This window comes from Coloeus monedula, assembly GCF_965178545.1.
Source record: "Coloeus monedula genome assembly, chromosome: 6".
In the NCBI taxonomy this organism is placed as follows: Eukaryota; Metazoa; Chordata; class Aves; order Passeriformes; family Corvidae; genus Coloeus; species Coloeus monedula.
Window position 1 is genome coordinate 37,451,710 of NC_138786.1, and position 14,446 is coordinate 37,466,155.

Below are 14,446 nucleotides of genomic sequence, written 5' to 3' on the forward strand. Positions count from 1 at the left end.
AGGACTGGGCAGGATGGTGGATGTTCCCCTCCAATTTTGCACAGGGGGAAATCTAAAAAACAGTGCTGTAAAGTCCTACAAATAATGCCATGAAAAGAAATCTGGCATCAACCTGATCTGTATGTGCAAGGCAGAGTCTTTTGGCAAGCCCCTCTAAGCAGTGGCCTGAGAAAAGGTTGTTAACAAAGAGAATTGGCATGAAGCAAAACTTAGTACATAGATTCAACTACAATAGCCTTTTTTTTTCTGGTATCAACTACTTAAATATGCTTAAAACCATAGTGTCATCTTGCTTTATCTTACTGTAATCCACTTTTTTCCAATAAATACCACATGTAAAACCAAGATATCCACTCCATCTCAAGTAAAGCTGAATCAGCTGTAGCATCTGACCCAGATTTTATTCCAGTGTAATGAAGAACTATGGTCTCAGGATACATGGGCTCACTGAAGAGCACCAAAACCTGCCACATGCAGGTTATTACTGCCAGACTTGTTCTTAAGAAGTTGCACTTATTCTGAAAAGACTTGAACACAGAGATGAATTTGTGAGATCAGTAGTTCTTTTATGTAGTTCTTTTAAACCTTTAAAAAAGCATGGCACATTGTTCAGAACATGTACAGAGATTTAATAAGTACTAATGAAGTATTCAGAAGAGACATTTTTATATGTTGCAAACATTTTAATGATTACTTTTTGAGCTTACACATTGGGTGCTTTTTTTTTTAAACTTCAAACTGCAACAAGTTAAATAAATGTTTATAATATACAAAGAAAATACAACCAAAAGTAAAACTTGCTTTAAGTGTGCCTTGCACTAGGAACCAGTGTTTTTTAATAGCTTTATTGTTGAGCTGCACAAACACACTTAAGGATTTGATCTTCATAGCAGGGCATTTGAGAAATCAAAATATATTCCCACTTGAAAGAAAAAGAAGAAAAAAAAAATGGTTGTGCATGATTATACGCAAAAACCCACTAAAATACTCCAATAGTGCAGGCACCATTAAAAAAGAAAAGGCTGGAGATGCCCATTAAGTCTAAATTTTAAAGGAAGCAAGTTTCTGACCATTTAGCTTAAAGCCAGCAAAACAGGGATCAGTGATGGCAACTGTAGTGTACAGGGTATTAAAAGACAAACTTTACACAATACACTGTTAGAAATTTGTATCAGTGAACACTGAAAATCTGATGATCTGTTCTTTGGAACAGTCAAACAGAAACACCTTAATTTCCAGTTGTGCAAGCCCTTGAAGCATCACACAGTGTTCTGTGCCAATTTCTTGCTGGCTGTGTAGTTACAAGGATTTATTTTGTCATTAGCAGCTAACAAACATTCCACATTTTCCTAAAGCCTCACAGGTGAAAAAAAGGCAAGTCTCGTCAGAGCACAGCGTGGAGATCGTATTTTTGCACACAAACACAAGAGGCTTCGCTAGTATCAAAAAACACTTCCATGTCCCAGGCTGTGGTCAGTGGCTCAGTTGAGATGGAAGCCTTTCTCCATGGTAGCAGCTAGCAGACGCTCCCTCATAATCTCCTCAGAAGAATACTCAGGCAACTTTAGGTAATGCACACATGTATTCACAGATGGATAACTTGCATCTGTAGCATCAACCTGAGGAAAAAAAATGTTTACTGCAGTTGTTCACAGCATTCAGTATGGAAGTTAAAAGTTGTAAAGTCCTGTAATTCATGGCACTTGCTGCATACATAACACCAGTTGTCAGAAACAGTAACATCAGCAAAGCTACAGGCAAATTTATAAATATACTTGCTTTATATGTACATTAATACTTTGATATTTAAATATATGAATTGTATATGAAAATATGAGATACATATGTATGATGTCAGAGAACAGACCTGAAACAAGAGGTTAGTACCGAAACTCAGCATAGTGTCATAAATGAAATAACTAAAATAAAAATCATCGTTGTTATCGTAGAAAGTCTCGCATTGCAAAGCCAAAGCAGCTGGCTTAAAGAGTGACCGGGAGAGGCGGTACCTTGCGCACAACAGTGAGCCGGGGATGGAGGTTTGCCAGCCCTCCTGGTGGGAGTGTCGAACAACCAGTGGTGAACTGGAGAAAAGCCTTCCTCTCATCTGAAGACATACCACACAAGACTCTCACAAATCGAAGGAATCCAGGGCTTAAAATAAAGGAAAATAATTAGTTCTGATAACACTACATGAGAGTGTGGAGCTTTTTTTAATTTCTCTTAACTTGGCACAGCAGAATTACAATCTCTAGTCACGTTTATGTGAACATTGTAAGATTCTAGGGCCTGTTGAGTATTCACAATAAAACATCTTAAAATTCAGAAAAATAGTGTTTAATCTCTTTGCAAAGTATCACACAAAAAAATGTAGGTACATACATATCTTGGGGTGTTATTTGGGTACCTTGCATTTGAATGCATATGACTGGGTAGAGAAGTGAGCTCAAACATTCCAGCAGGCTTATTCTAACACAGTTCCAGAAGTCATTTGTATGTTACTGCTACCAAGCATGACAAGCAGCAAAAACAAATCCCAAACCCAACAAACCCGAAAACATCAAGACCGCCTCCTGATAGCCACCGCCAGTAAATATATTTGTCCCCTGCATAGTACACTTTCTTTTTTAACTACACTTCAAGAGAAAGAAATAAGAAATACAGGCAAAGTAAGAACTGTACACAGCCAGAAAAAAATTGTAACTACTATCAAACATGAGAATAAAAACCCTAAAATCTATTTTTAGTCATCTGTATTAGCTGCCATTATGTTTTCACTAGTTACTTGTATTTGAGTAATTTTTTTATCTTCTCTGATCACAAAGCTACCAATTACCTTCTAATCTATCTGTTTTAACACATGGTTATTTCATGCAGTTTTAGACAATCACCTGCTCTTCAGAAACTACCAGTTTCATCGAATTTGGCATCTTCATCTAATGAACATTCTGGACATTCTGTCACTTTACATTATCTTTTAGCTATTAGTTTAAAATCACTCAGAATAAAAGTACCTATCTCTTGTATATCCCAGTTTGGGTTCGGTGTAATTGATGATATCCTCAGCTGCCCAAGAAGGTGACTGATTTCCACAAAGAATCATCTGAACCTCTTCATGGCTGAAGGAACTCAGCTTCTCCATTGGAAAGACTCTGTTGAAGCCATCTTTAATTTACAAAAGATACAGTTATAAACATGAGTCCAAATAATGTTTATAAAGTAATGTCAGCATTTAAGTTGTATTTTAGTAAAACGAGAATCAATCAATAGTTTCTTAATTAAGGTAAATGGAACCTCTTCATGATTAAAACCAGCATAACTAATGCAAAGGTATTCTGAAATGAGTACCTTACCTATTGCATTCTCAATTAAAAGGTTTATTTTTGAAAGCCATTCTATGCCACCACTTTAAACCAGCACACCCTAAACATCGATTATTCCATCTAAGTTCATATATGTTGTTATATTTAGAATTACCTCTGAAGGCCTCCATTTGTTTCTGTATACCAGTATGCATGCAGAAGTCAAACATGAGATCTACATACTCCTCTGCATTATCCATTGTTACAGTCTGCAAAGACAGTAGATAAATACCATAAGAATTCACTGTTCATAAAAGTTATTGTTGAGACAATAAAAATTTAACTGCTGGTTAAATTGTAAAGGTAGGTTGTCTCCTTACCTCATCTTCACCACCTGGTTTGAGATCCACAGCTGTAAACCCATATACTTTCGATGAAGGGCAAAACTGAAAATTTAAACTTCAAAATACAAAGGTAGTTAATAATTGCAAAGTCTGCTACTGCTTTTGTAAATACACCAGATTTACAACCTGTCACACCCAAAAGCACCTCACTGGATTTCAAACCATTGTGGATCACTTTGTACCACTGTTCATGTATATACAAAAGTACAGAACTACAAACAGTAATGGACTACACAGATAATATGTGTTTCAAACACATGGCATGCAAATGCATATAGTCACCCTCTATTTATGTGGATTTGATAAACATTGACAATTTCATAGTTTTTGGATATCTTTAAGCTATCAGCTTCAAAACTACTCAAACCATTTAATTTAGCTCACAAATTCAGAAAAATAATTTCCATTAATTTCCAGCAATAACAATTACAGAGCCACTTAACCTATTAGGCATTTAGACCCTTCAACAGTGTTACTTGCTTTCTCTCCATAACAAGCCAGGCTAAAGTCCACAAGCCCTTTAATCTATTACAGATCATAGATAGGAGGGCTCCAAAGATGGGGGAGGGTCTAGAGAGGAAGCCATACAAGTGGTTGAGGTCCCTTGGTCTGTTCAGTGTGGAGGAGACTGAGGGGAGACCTCACTGCAGTTACAAGTTCCTCGTGAGGGGAAGAAGAGGGGCAGGCACTGATCTCTTCTCTGTGGTGGCCAGTGACAGGCTCTGAGGCAATGGCCTCAACTTGTTGGGGTCTCCTCCCCTGCCATGCAGCCCTGGGAGAGGGGCCCTGGGGGGGAGACACGGGGTTTCCCTGCCCCTGGTCAGCCTCATTCCCCATTGGTTGGTTTGTGTTCCCTGGTGTGGCCAAGGACCCTGGGGTCCCGTGACCGGGGAGTTCCTGAGCTGAGCCCCGGCCATGCGGCTGGAGAAATAAACATCTCTGAAACATCTACCACGAATCTGTCCATATATACTTCGTTTCCACGGGACTCCTGATTTGAAATAAACTTGTTGCAGTAATCCCTGCTGCAACATCAACTTCCTGTCAGGGAAGGTCTAAACTGAATATTAAAAAAAGGCTGTTCCCCCAGAGGGTGGTTGGGCACTGGAAGAGGCTCCCCAGGGAAGTGGTCACAGCACCAGCCTGACAAAGTTCAAGAAGTGTTTGGACAAAGCTCTCCAGCACATGGTGCGACTCTTGGGGATGGTGCTGTGCAGGTTGATCCTTGGGGGTTCCTTCCAGCTCAGGACAGTCTATGATTCCAAGGCCATAAGAAATTACTGAACTTTGACACTATGCAACTTTTGTGGCACAATATGATTATAATAAATAACCCATAATATTAATGGCAGAAAAACTGTTGTTTCAAAGGAAATATTTAAAACTAGGGAGGATGACATCCTGACATGGGTTTACACAGGTATGGGTACTTTGTCTTTTACATTTGCTAAAAGTCAACATACGCTCTGTTTAACATGGATTCAACACTGCACTAGGAACACAATCTGAAATTTCAATCTGTCCTCTTTAAAAGCTCTCCAAAAATCTTGATAAATTTCAAGTTATCATAGCACAGAAATTGCTGAATCACCCTTTTTTTAAAGGTGTGATTTTACAAGTATTTGTGTTTACAAGTATTTATGTTTCCAGAGTCATACAGCACTGCAGCGTAGCCACATTTAAGATTAGGAAACTGAGCAAGTTGGAAGAGAAAATCCTCAAACCAAGGAAAAAGAATATGGCTGCATCTCTATGGATTCCCCCTTGCAATGATGCTATTTAAAAATAAAATATCTTCATTTTTAATTATGTGTTGACTTCTGTCTCTATATCTTCTATCTCAAACACTGTTTGCACATCTATAAATAAATATGAAAACTCTTACCCCAAATCCTCTATGCTAAGAGGAGGCCCCGAACCTGATGGATTCTTCAGCATTAATTCCTGCAGTTTTGTGTTCTTTTCATCTTCTGATAGATTTTTGTTGCTTAAAATTTGACGTCTTTTAATTGCAAGGTCCTTAATTTCTTTTAGAAACCTAGCTCTATGTGGGTTTACTAATTCAAAGTCTTCCCATGTCAAAATTCCATTAAACCAGGCAGGAGGCTTAGGTTTTGGTGGATCAAGAATAAATTCTGATTTGGAGTCTTCTTCCAGACTTCCTACTGACAAGGAATCATGCCCTTCTTCTGTAGAAGCCTCTGACTGACTTTCAGTACAGTGCAAGTCTCTGTCACCCCGTGATTCATATATCAACTTACTCATGTTACTTTTAATGTCCCCCATACACATGAGTTTAAAAAAAGGCTTAGAAATGGGTAAATCCACAAGTCTATTGTCCTGAATGCATTTAGCCAAGAAAATTCCAAGGAAATGAAAGAGTTTGGTTATTCTTTCAAGTTCATCACTATCTTGTGGGAATGGTGCTGTGAACAGTCCACATGATCTCTGTACATAGTAGCCAGGCGGTTTCAACCCACCACCAATATCAACCTGAGTTAAGAGACAGACAAAAAAAGCAGACATGGTTAAAGGTGGATTTAAGTATATATTGGCACCGTCTAACTTATTATACTCTACTGCTCTGTTAAGAAGAGAACAATTAAAAAAACAAGCTGTGAACCAGAGTGGTCATTCTTGAACATGATGACTAGATGCTCCATGAACATGGATGTCTAGCTCGTTTTTCTTTTTTTTTTTTACACAAGTACTCAGTTTAAAATGCAAATTAAAATGTACCTGACGAGACTCATCATCTGGAAAATCATCATCACAAAGCCAAGCTCCCAAATCTGTCCTCTGAAATTCTGCTGCCACCAATGCATAAAATTCCAAGGTAGGACCCAGGCCTGTTCCTTCCTCCCCTAAAAACTCAACCTAGAAAAACACAAGGGAAGTTAATAGTAAAAGAAAATCCTAGTGAAATGTTCAGCATTGGTTATGGAACAGGATATTCAATATCCTGTCCAGTACGTTAGAAATAGCTATCTAACCTCGCTCTGCTAGGCAGATATGCTTTACCTCTAGAACAGATTTTCTGTCTGCATGAATCTGCATGACATTTTCTGCCCATTCCATCAAGGATTCACCTCGCGGAACTTTTACTCTTTCATGCTTGAGGCGTCCAACTCTGAATTCTCCTGGATCGTCACGTCGCACTGTGCTCGTGGTCCTTGTCCGTTCAACAGTGGCTTCACGTCTGTTCTGCAGCCATACAATTGCTCTGGGGAAAAACCAAACACCAGTTATTTAAAACCTCCATGTCTACCAGCACAAAAACTTGGAAGTAGTCACCAACAAAAAGTAACTTGTTGAGTACTAATTGCCTCCTAATTTTTTTTTTTTTTAGGTATAAACCAAACTATTTATCAGCCTGAAATGCCCCAAAATATGGGCTGCTTCATATTTTATGAAGTCAGAAAACTAAATAATTTCTAATGTAAGTGCCAGCTTCTAATGATAGCACCAATGAAAATATACAATTCTTGATCTGAATTCCTATACTTTTCTCATTACAGTGGAAAGAGCAAAAGGTAGCATTTACTGTAGAATTTTTAATCAGAGATGCTCAAAACTGTTTATAAAACAGACACATATTACACCTTTCATTATATACTGTAAGGCAGTTGCACATCACTCCATTGATACTGACCAAGTTTTGCAGATTTATCTACTTACACATTCCTTAGAGCAACACAGAACCAAAGTTCAAGGGCAATCATAGACAAATAGACCCATATCAGTGAGGGAAGAACAGCTGCCTTTAATAGCAGTACTTATACAAAGTCAGATTTCCAAATTTTTGTACGTATTATCTATGCAGCACTAAACTATCTACAAAGCTACCGTCTGCTGTTCTGCAAATACAGCCCAGTGTCATGACAGACAGAAAGAGTGAGTGTACACACCTACAGTTCATACAGAATAGATGAATTTTAAGAACTACTACCAGTATTTGAAGAGCTTAAGAAAGCTCTTTACTTACAAAGTAAGTAACATGAAATGTTTCCTGAGGGATCTCTTTAAAATGCAGCTTTTCTAAAAAGTACATTTTTCCAAAACAAAACAAAAAAGACCCCAACATGTGGGCCATTTTTCTGTAAAAGTTATAACTTTTACACAATAAAAAGATTTAAATTGATGTCTTTCAAGATAATACCCTCTCTTCCTTTCTCTTTCTTTTTAAATGCCTCATTTTATACTCTTCATGAGGCATTTCTACTGCATATAAGACAGAACAGTAATTTCAGCAACACTCTCTCTACCCTTTGGGTTGGAAAACAAAGTGTAGCAACAGGCAAGAAAACCCTCAAAAACAAATTCTTCTTTCTCATTACAAAAAGTATACCAACAAAAAGGTTTACACTGCCTACATATTCTCAAGGTAATGACTGCTGCAATCAAAATATTAACGATACCTAGGTAAAAAGCACTCTAGAGGGTACCCTTAGATGTTTTAAAGTCTGGTTCTGTTACAGTTTCATTATGCAGCTAATAGTAACTTTCAAAATAGTATACTATTTGTAGATTTTTTTCTGTTTTGTTAAAATATTAGTGAATTAAAAATAAACAAACCAAAACAATCCCAAAACAATTGCTGGACCATAAAAATGTATGTGATTAGGTGTATGTTTTCAAAAAACATTAAATTCATATGATTCTCCAAGTGGTTTTGGATTTTGGATCCTTTATGCAATGAACTGTAACCCAGACAAATTGGCCAATGGGATAACCTAGCTATAATTACACAAGTAAATCTTCAGCTAAAGTTAAAAAATGAAATTTCTTGTCATTCTGAGCTTTTCCATCTTCTTCCTTCCATTAGCCAAAATTATTCAGATTTGGCAAGCAAAATTTGTCTCATTAGGATTAAGGTCCTCCTTCTGGAAATCAGCAATTTAGAAACTGTTATATGTAAAAAAAGAAAAGGAAGCAGTCATATTTCTTTTAATATTTTTTTTTTACCTTGATGCGCCAAATGCTGTACATGTGAAGTACAACTGTCTTGTTTCAAATGGAATTAAGAAAGGACACTTGCTTGTCAGTTGCTCACACCAGTCTGGCAAAGCTCCACTTGCTAGTGCCAAGGGTTCCTGTAGTTTAATGCAAGGGGGGGAAAAAAGTGTTAATTTGACTTTGGTCAAATTTGGTTCCAACAAGTTTGTAACTAAGTACATACACAGCAAATACACCCAAGTACAGAGCTTTTATCCGTGCTTGAGTAAGTTTCCTTCTTCTCAGCAACTGAGATTTTTTTCCTCTTTTAAATGCTATCAATATGGAAGCTGTATGAGGAGCAGCTGAGCTCAGCTGGTCTGTTCAGCCTGGAGAAGACGAGACCGAGGAGAGACCTTATTGCTGCATACTATTTCCTTGTGAGGGGAAGAGGAGGAACAGTGCACCAGTTTGGGTAAATTTGGAAATACATCCTCTTAGAGAAGGCAGAAGGCACCAATCTCTTCTCTGGGGTGACAGGACTCAAGGAAATGGCCTGAAGTTGTGTCAGGGGAGGTTTAGGGCAGGTATCGGGAAAAGACTGTTTACCCAGAGGGCGGGTAAACAGGTCACCAAGCCTGATAGGGTTCAAGAAGCATTTGGACAATGCTCTCAGGCACAGGGTGTGACTCTTGGGATGTTCTGCACAGATCCAGGAGTTGGATTCGATGATCCCGATGGATCCCTTCCAACTCAGCATATTCTGTGATTCTAAGTTCATAAACTTTCTAGGACTTCAGAGTGGACACGGAGTGTTTTGACACAGACGATAAAAGCTGTAGTAAATTGCTGGGATATACACTACTCAAAAGTACTCTGGGGAGATCAAAGTACCCAATTACCTGGAGAGAATTACTCCTGAGTTTTGCCCAAAAGAGATTAGATATTACCTTTACAATATCAGAAGACATGAAAGAAACTTGGCGGTAGAAAAGTTATCCCCTTGAAATATTACTATAGTCCCTTCTGAAATACAATTAAAATAAACTATACTACAGAAATTTTAACTACAACGATGTTCACGGTGCCGGAACAGTTTTCGAAAGAACACGAGAAATTGAAACGTTTTTTAAACAAATAATTAGGACAACGTGACTGTAAAAAAAAAACCCTGAACCTCAAAAAGCACACAAGGGCTAATTAAGTTGAGAATCTTCTTTAATCTTTGTTGAAGAAAATGTAGTTCTACTGAAGAACTACATCTTAAAGTTTTCTTTTTAATGTATCTAACTAACCTGGCACCAATAAGATGCTTTCTAAATGCTATTTTTGAAAGCTTTATGTAGAATGTATGAGTAATAAAATGTCTGTGAACCCTAACACAATAAACTGCCTTTTTTCCATAATCATCAGGCAGACAGACACACTACATTGTAACATGGATGTCTGGTACAGAAAAAAATTATTATTATTCATAACCAAAATATATCAAGTAAAAAAGTTTTGTGTGCTTTGTAGAAAAACAAACTGCATGTTTTTATTCAGACTAGCCTGTTTTTAGAGAATTTACTCATTCAAAATGTAAGAAAGAAAATATGTATTAATCAATTCAAAAATGGCAAAAAACTAATAATTTCAAACAGCCAAGGTAAGGAAGGGAATAATAGAGTCCTAAAACAATATTACATATATACACTATGTATAATGTATTAGTGTAATACCTCAATCTGTTGCAGAATCTTTGTAGTAATTTTTTTACTTGTGAATTCATCTGGTGGAAAGTTAAACTGAGGATGATCATCTCCTTCTGAAAATAATCAAGAGAAAAGTTTTCCTTTATTTTGTTTTCATTAAAATATTTCAGAAGCTCTGCAAAATAACTAAGTTACCTTCTTGAGAAGTCCGTGCTGTGTAAGGGTCACTGGCAACTATATACAAAATTCGAAGCAACTGCAGAACATCTTCTACTCCACAGGAGTTCTGTCCGCTGCCAGCTTTGGCCTGAGGTTGTTCCTTGGCCAAACTAAGGATATCAGAATTTTGAAGAGTAGAAATGGCCCCTTGACTCAATCCAGATTTTGATCCATGTTCACAAAAATCCTGTAAAAAAAAATGGTTAAGAATGAAAACTGCATGTTGGTGTCTTTAGGACTGCATTCCAAGTTGATGATTTGAAAAAATCAAAATGGTTACTGTGCTCAAATGTAACAATTAATCAAACTGCGCATGGTGCAAATCATTATTCAAATGCATTTTAACACAACTACACTTAACAGAAGACGTTAAAATAAAAAGGCAAGAGCAGCAAAACCTAAACTTGATATTGGCTTTTGAATATTCAACTTCCCTATAAATATGATGGCTCTCCCTCCACAAGAATCTTTAAAGCTGCAAAACAAAGCACACAGCCATTCATAATAAAAAAGTTTGGATGCAGACATATACCTTGTATGCAGCTATGAGCTGGGAACAATTTCTGTTTTTCCTAATACTTTTATTAGTGCCGGTTAATTTCCAGTGGCGCAGGAAAGCTGAGTCTGCATTCTTCTGCAGGTAGGTTATCAAGTCATTCTTTGGTAATTCATCAGTGCCAAGGTACTGCTCCACATGCTCTACTGACCAGCAACCCTACAACAGGAACCACCAAATGTTGGTTTTTCCTGATTGTAAAGTCTTTAAGATTTCACATGCAATATATAATGTCTTTCTTAAAGGAGCATGCATTTACAAATATACTCACTAATATTCTTTAAGTAATTGAAAACTGTTAGTTTTTTTTAATGTAGCATTTCAAAAACTGCAATAAGATTTCTTTTGCTTTTATTAAAACAGCCATAAAACACAAAGGCACAGAAGCAGACCTTACCATTTTTCCACTTTCTTTCTCTTTATCAGAATCCTTCATTTCTCTGTACATGATTCTAGACATCAAAACAACGAGTTAATATTTCATACTCATAGCACATCCTCTAAATTCTGAGGTTATACATCGACTTGTTAGATAATATGATGTAAAACAGCAACAGCAGCTGCTCTTTGCTTCACAAAACATCTGGGACACCCAGTGGCAGCAAAGTTCTTAAGCTCTATTTTCATGATGTTGGTATTTATCTTGCAAAGTATTTAATTTATGTTTCCTTAAGTGAGACTTGAGTAATCAAACAACCTTCATCGTGCCAATTTCCCAAGCCATCTTTAGATTCTTCACTACACATGCACCAGCTCTTTAAAATTTTTAAGTCCTAGGGAAGCTTACTGTGCATTAACTTAGAAGATTACAACTATTTCTCATGTTTTCTAACTAGAAAATAGTTTGTTACAGCATGCAATTTTTGACAGAAGGCAACTCAGACAATAGGTGCAACATATAAGCACTGATGAAATCTGAAATACAGTTAAAAATACTGCACCCCTCCTTATTGCAGTTGTCACTTTCATAGGCATTATTCTTCTAGTATGACAGAAGGGGTAGTAAATGAAAAACACCATCATATTGTCTCACAATTTCTGTCTATTGCTGTAAAGCTAGTAAGGTCAAATTAACATCGAGAGAATAGTTAAGGTTGGAAGGCCCTCAAACATCACACTTAAATAGAATTTCCTGTATTTCAATTTGAGCCTTTTTTCTTCTTCTCCTTTCACATGTCACAACAAAGAAAAGTCCATACTCTGCCTTCCCTATATCCTCCCATCAGGTATTCATACACATTGGTAAGAGCCCACAAGTCTTTTTTCCTCCAGGCTAGACAAATCCAGATCTCTCAGAATCTTTTTTGTACGACAGAAGCAATAAGCCTTTTAATCGTCCTAGCAGCCCCTTACTAGACTCAGTCATGTCCATGTCTCTCTGGTACTGAGGAGCCATAGCTGGGATATATATAACTGGGATATAGCACTGCAGGTGTGTCTCACCAGTGCTGAGCAGATGGGGAAGATCACCTCACTCAACCTTCCTAATGCAGCCCAGGGTGCTGCTGATCGTCTTTGCTCTTGGGGTCCATAGCTGGCTCATGCCACCCAACTTTATGTCCACCTGGACCCTCAGGGCCTTTTTCAACAACCTCCTTTCCAGCCAGCTGACCCCCAGCCTGAACCAGCACAAGCAGATTTTTCCCCAGCTGACAGACTTTACATCTCCCTTTGTGAAATGTCACAAAGCTTCTGTCTCCCCATTTCTCCAGCATGATGACGTCTCTTGGAACGGCAGCACAACCATCTGCTCCAACAGGGACTCCTCCCCAGTTTTGTTTTGCCTGCAAGCTGATGGTCTGCTCTGTCCCATCATACAGTCCACTAATGTGGATGTTTAAACTATCCTGGACCCAGTATCAACCCTTGGGGTACAACAAGGACCTTTACACCAAGGACCACAACCATCTGAGCCTGGCAGTTCAGGGGTTTTTCAGACACTATCTAGTCCATGCTTTGTAAGTTTGTCAGTGAGAGAGAAAGCGTTGAAAGCCTTCCTAAAGTCGAGGAAAATAACATCTGCTGCTTTCTTCTCATCCACTGAGCCAGGCATATAGTAGAAGGCTATAATGCTGGTTAAGCATGATGTTCTCTTCATAAATCCATGCCACATACTTCCCATCACCGCCTTATCCTTCATTGTTTGAAAATGGTTTCCAGGACTATCTCCATCACCTTTGCAGGGATTAAAGAGTGACCAGTTTGTAGTTTCCTAGATGCTTCCTGCTTTTGTGGGAGGCAGGAATGAGACTTCCTTTTCTCCAGTCCTCAGAAGTATCTCCCAGTCCTCATGACCTTCCAAAGATAATAAAGAGTGGCCAGCTCCTCTGGGTACATTCCATGGGGTCCCATGGACTTATATGTCGAGTGAGTGTTTTGCCATTCACATCTCATCAGATTCAACTCCAGATGTGCTCTGGCTTTCCTAATGCTCTACCTTCAAGCTGGGACAACTAAGATTCCTCCTAGATAACTTGACCCATCTTCCACTCCTTGCATGCTTCCCTTTCACGCATTTTTGTTCACCCACGCAGGTCTCCTACTGACTCTGCCTGACTTCCTGCATATTGGGATGGACGGTCCTTGAGTCTGGAGAACATGATCCTTGAAAAAAAAAATCAACTCTCCTGGACTTCTCTTTTCGCTAGGACTATAACCCCATGGGATTTTTCCAAGCAGATCCCTAAAGATTATGATTTTTTTCTTTGGTTTTTCAGGCACAGCAATAGTTTTAAAACCAGTAATAACATCCTGACAAACACAAAAAGAAAATTAATTCTAGCATTGCTTATTACAGAGGAGTTAAAAAATTAACATTGTTTCCCATCCATTTCCTAATCAGTCAGTGTTCTCTACACAGAATAATGAACTGGTAAGCTTACGTGTATGTTGGCTCCCAAATACGTCTAAGTTTGTCAGATTTCACACTGCCATTACAGGAAAGCTGTAACAATTTCTGTACATAGTAAAAGATGGTAGATCGAAAGTTCGTTAGGGGCAGTTCTACTTCTCGAGTTGTTCCAAGACCTGAAACTTTCAAGGTAAGTGCTAAACGTGGCGAAGGCATGCACTCAACCTCTTCCAGCAGTTCTGAATGAGGTGTACCTGCAAAAATTATTTGAGAACCCTTAATACAAAATATATAATGCATGACAAGGTGGCTTAAACACCAATAACATGGTTTATTAAGGAAGTGCAATGACTTACTGCACACATGCCAAAGAGATGAGACTGAGTTCTAACTATGAACTAAATTACGATTGAAGAATTTCTTTATGGGAGTAAAATTAACAGGAATTTCTGAAATGCCTACTGATCCCTACATCTTGGTAACAT

The 14,446-nt window shown here is 38.0% G+C and overlaps 1 protein-coding gene across 12 annotated transcripts in view; it reads right to left on the reverse strand.

The window, feature by feature from the left end:
- Positions 1-662: 662 nt before the first annotated feature.
- Positions 663-14,446, reverse strand: part of HECTD1 (HECT domain E3 ubiquitin protein ligase 1) — a 63,272-nt gene continuing 49,488 nt past the window's right edge. For 11 of the 12 annotated variants that reach the window (XM_082283716.1, XM_082283724.1, XM_082283721.1 and 8 more), the window contains 14 exons: positions 13,993-14,215; positions 11,508-11,562; positions 11,087-11,269; positions 10,531-10,741; positions 10,363-10,448; positions 8,672-8,799; positions 6,728-6,929; positions 6,446-6,583; positions 5,592-6,199; positions 3,683-3,761; positions 3,478-3,571; positions 3,015-3,165; positions 2,010-2,154; positions 663-1,619 (listed from right to left, as the gene is read on the reverse strand). In XM_082283716.1, coding sequence (XP_082139842.1) covers positions 1,482-1,619; positions 2,010-2,154; positions 3,015-3,165; positions 3,478-3,571; positions 3,683-3,761; positions 5,592-6,199; positions 6,446-6,583; positions 6,728-6,929; positions 8,672-8,799; positions 10,363-10,448; positions 10,531-10,741; positions 11,087-11,269; positions 11,508-11,562; positions 13,993-14,215 — 2,441 coding nt within the window. In that variant the 3' untranslated portion in view covers positions 663-1,481. The remainder of the gene's footprint in view (positions 1,620-2,009; positions 2,155-3,014; positions 3,166-3,477; positions 3,572-3,682; positions 3,762-5,591; positions 6,200-6,445; positions 6,584-6,727; positions 6,930-8,671; positions 8,800-10,362; positions 10,449-10,530; positions 10,742-11,086; positions 11,270-11,507; positions 11,563-13,992; positions 14,216-14,446) is intronic. The other variant, XM_082283715.1, reaches the window with a different exon arrangement.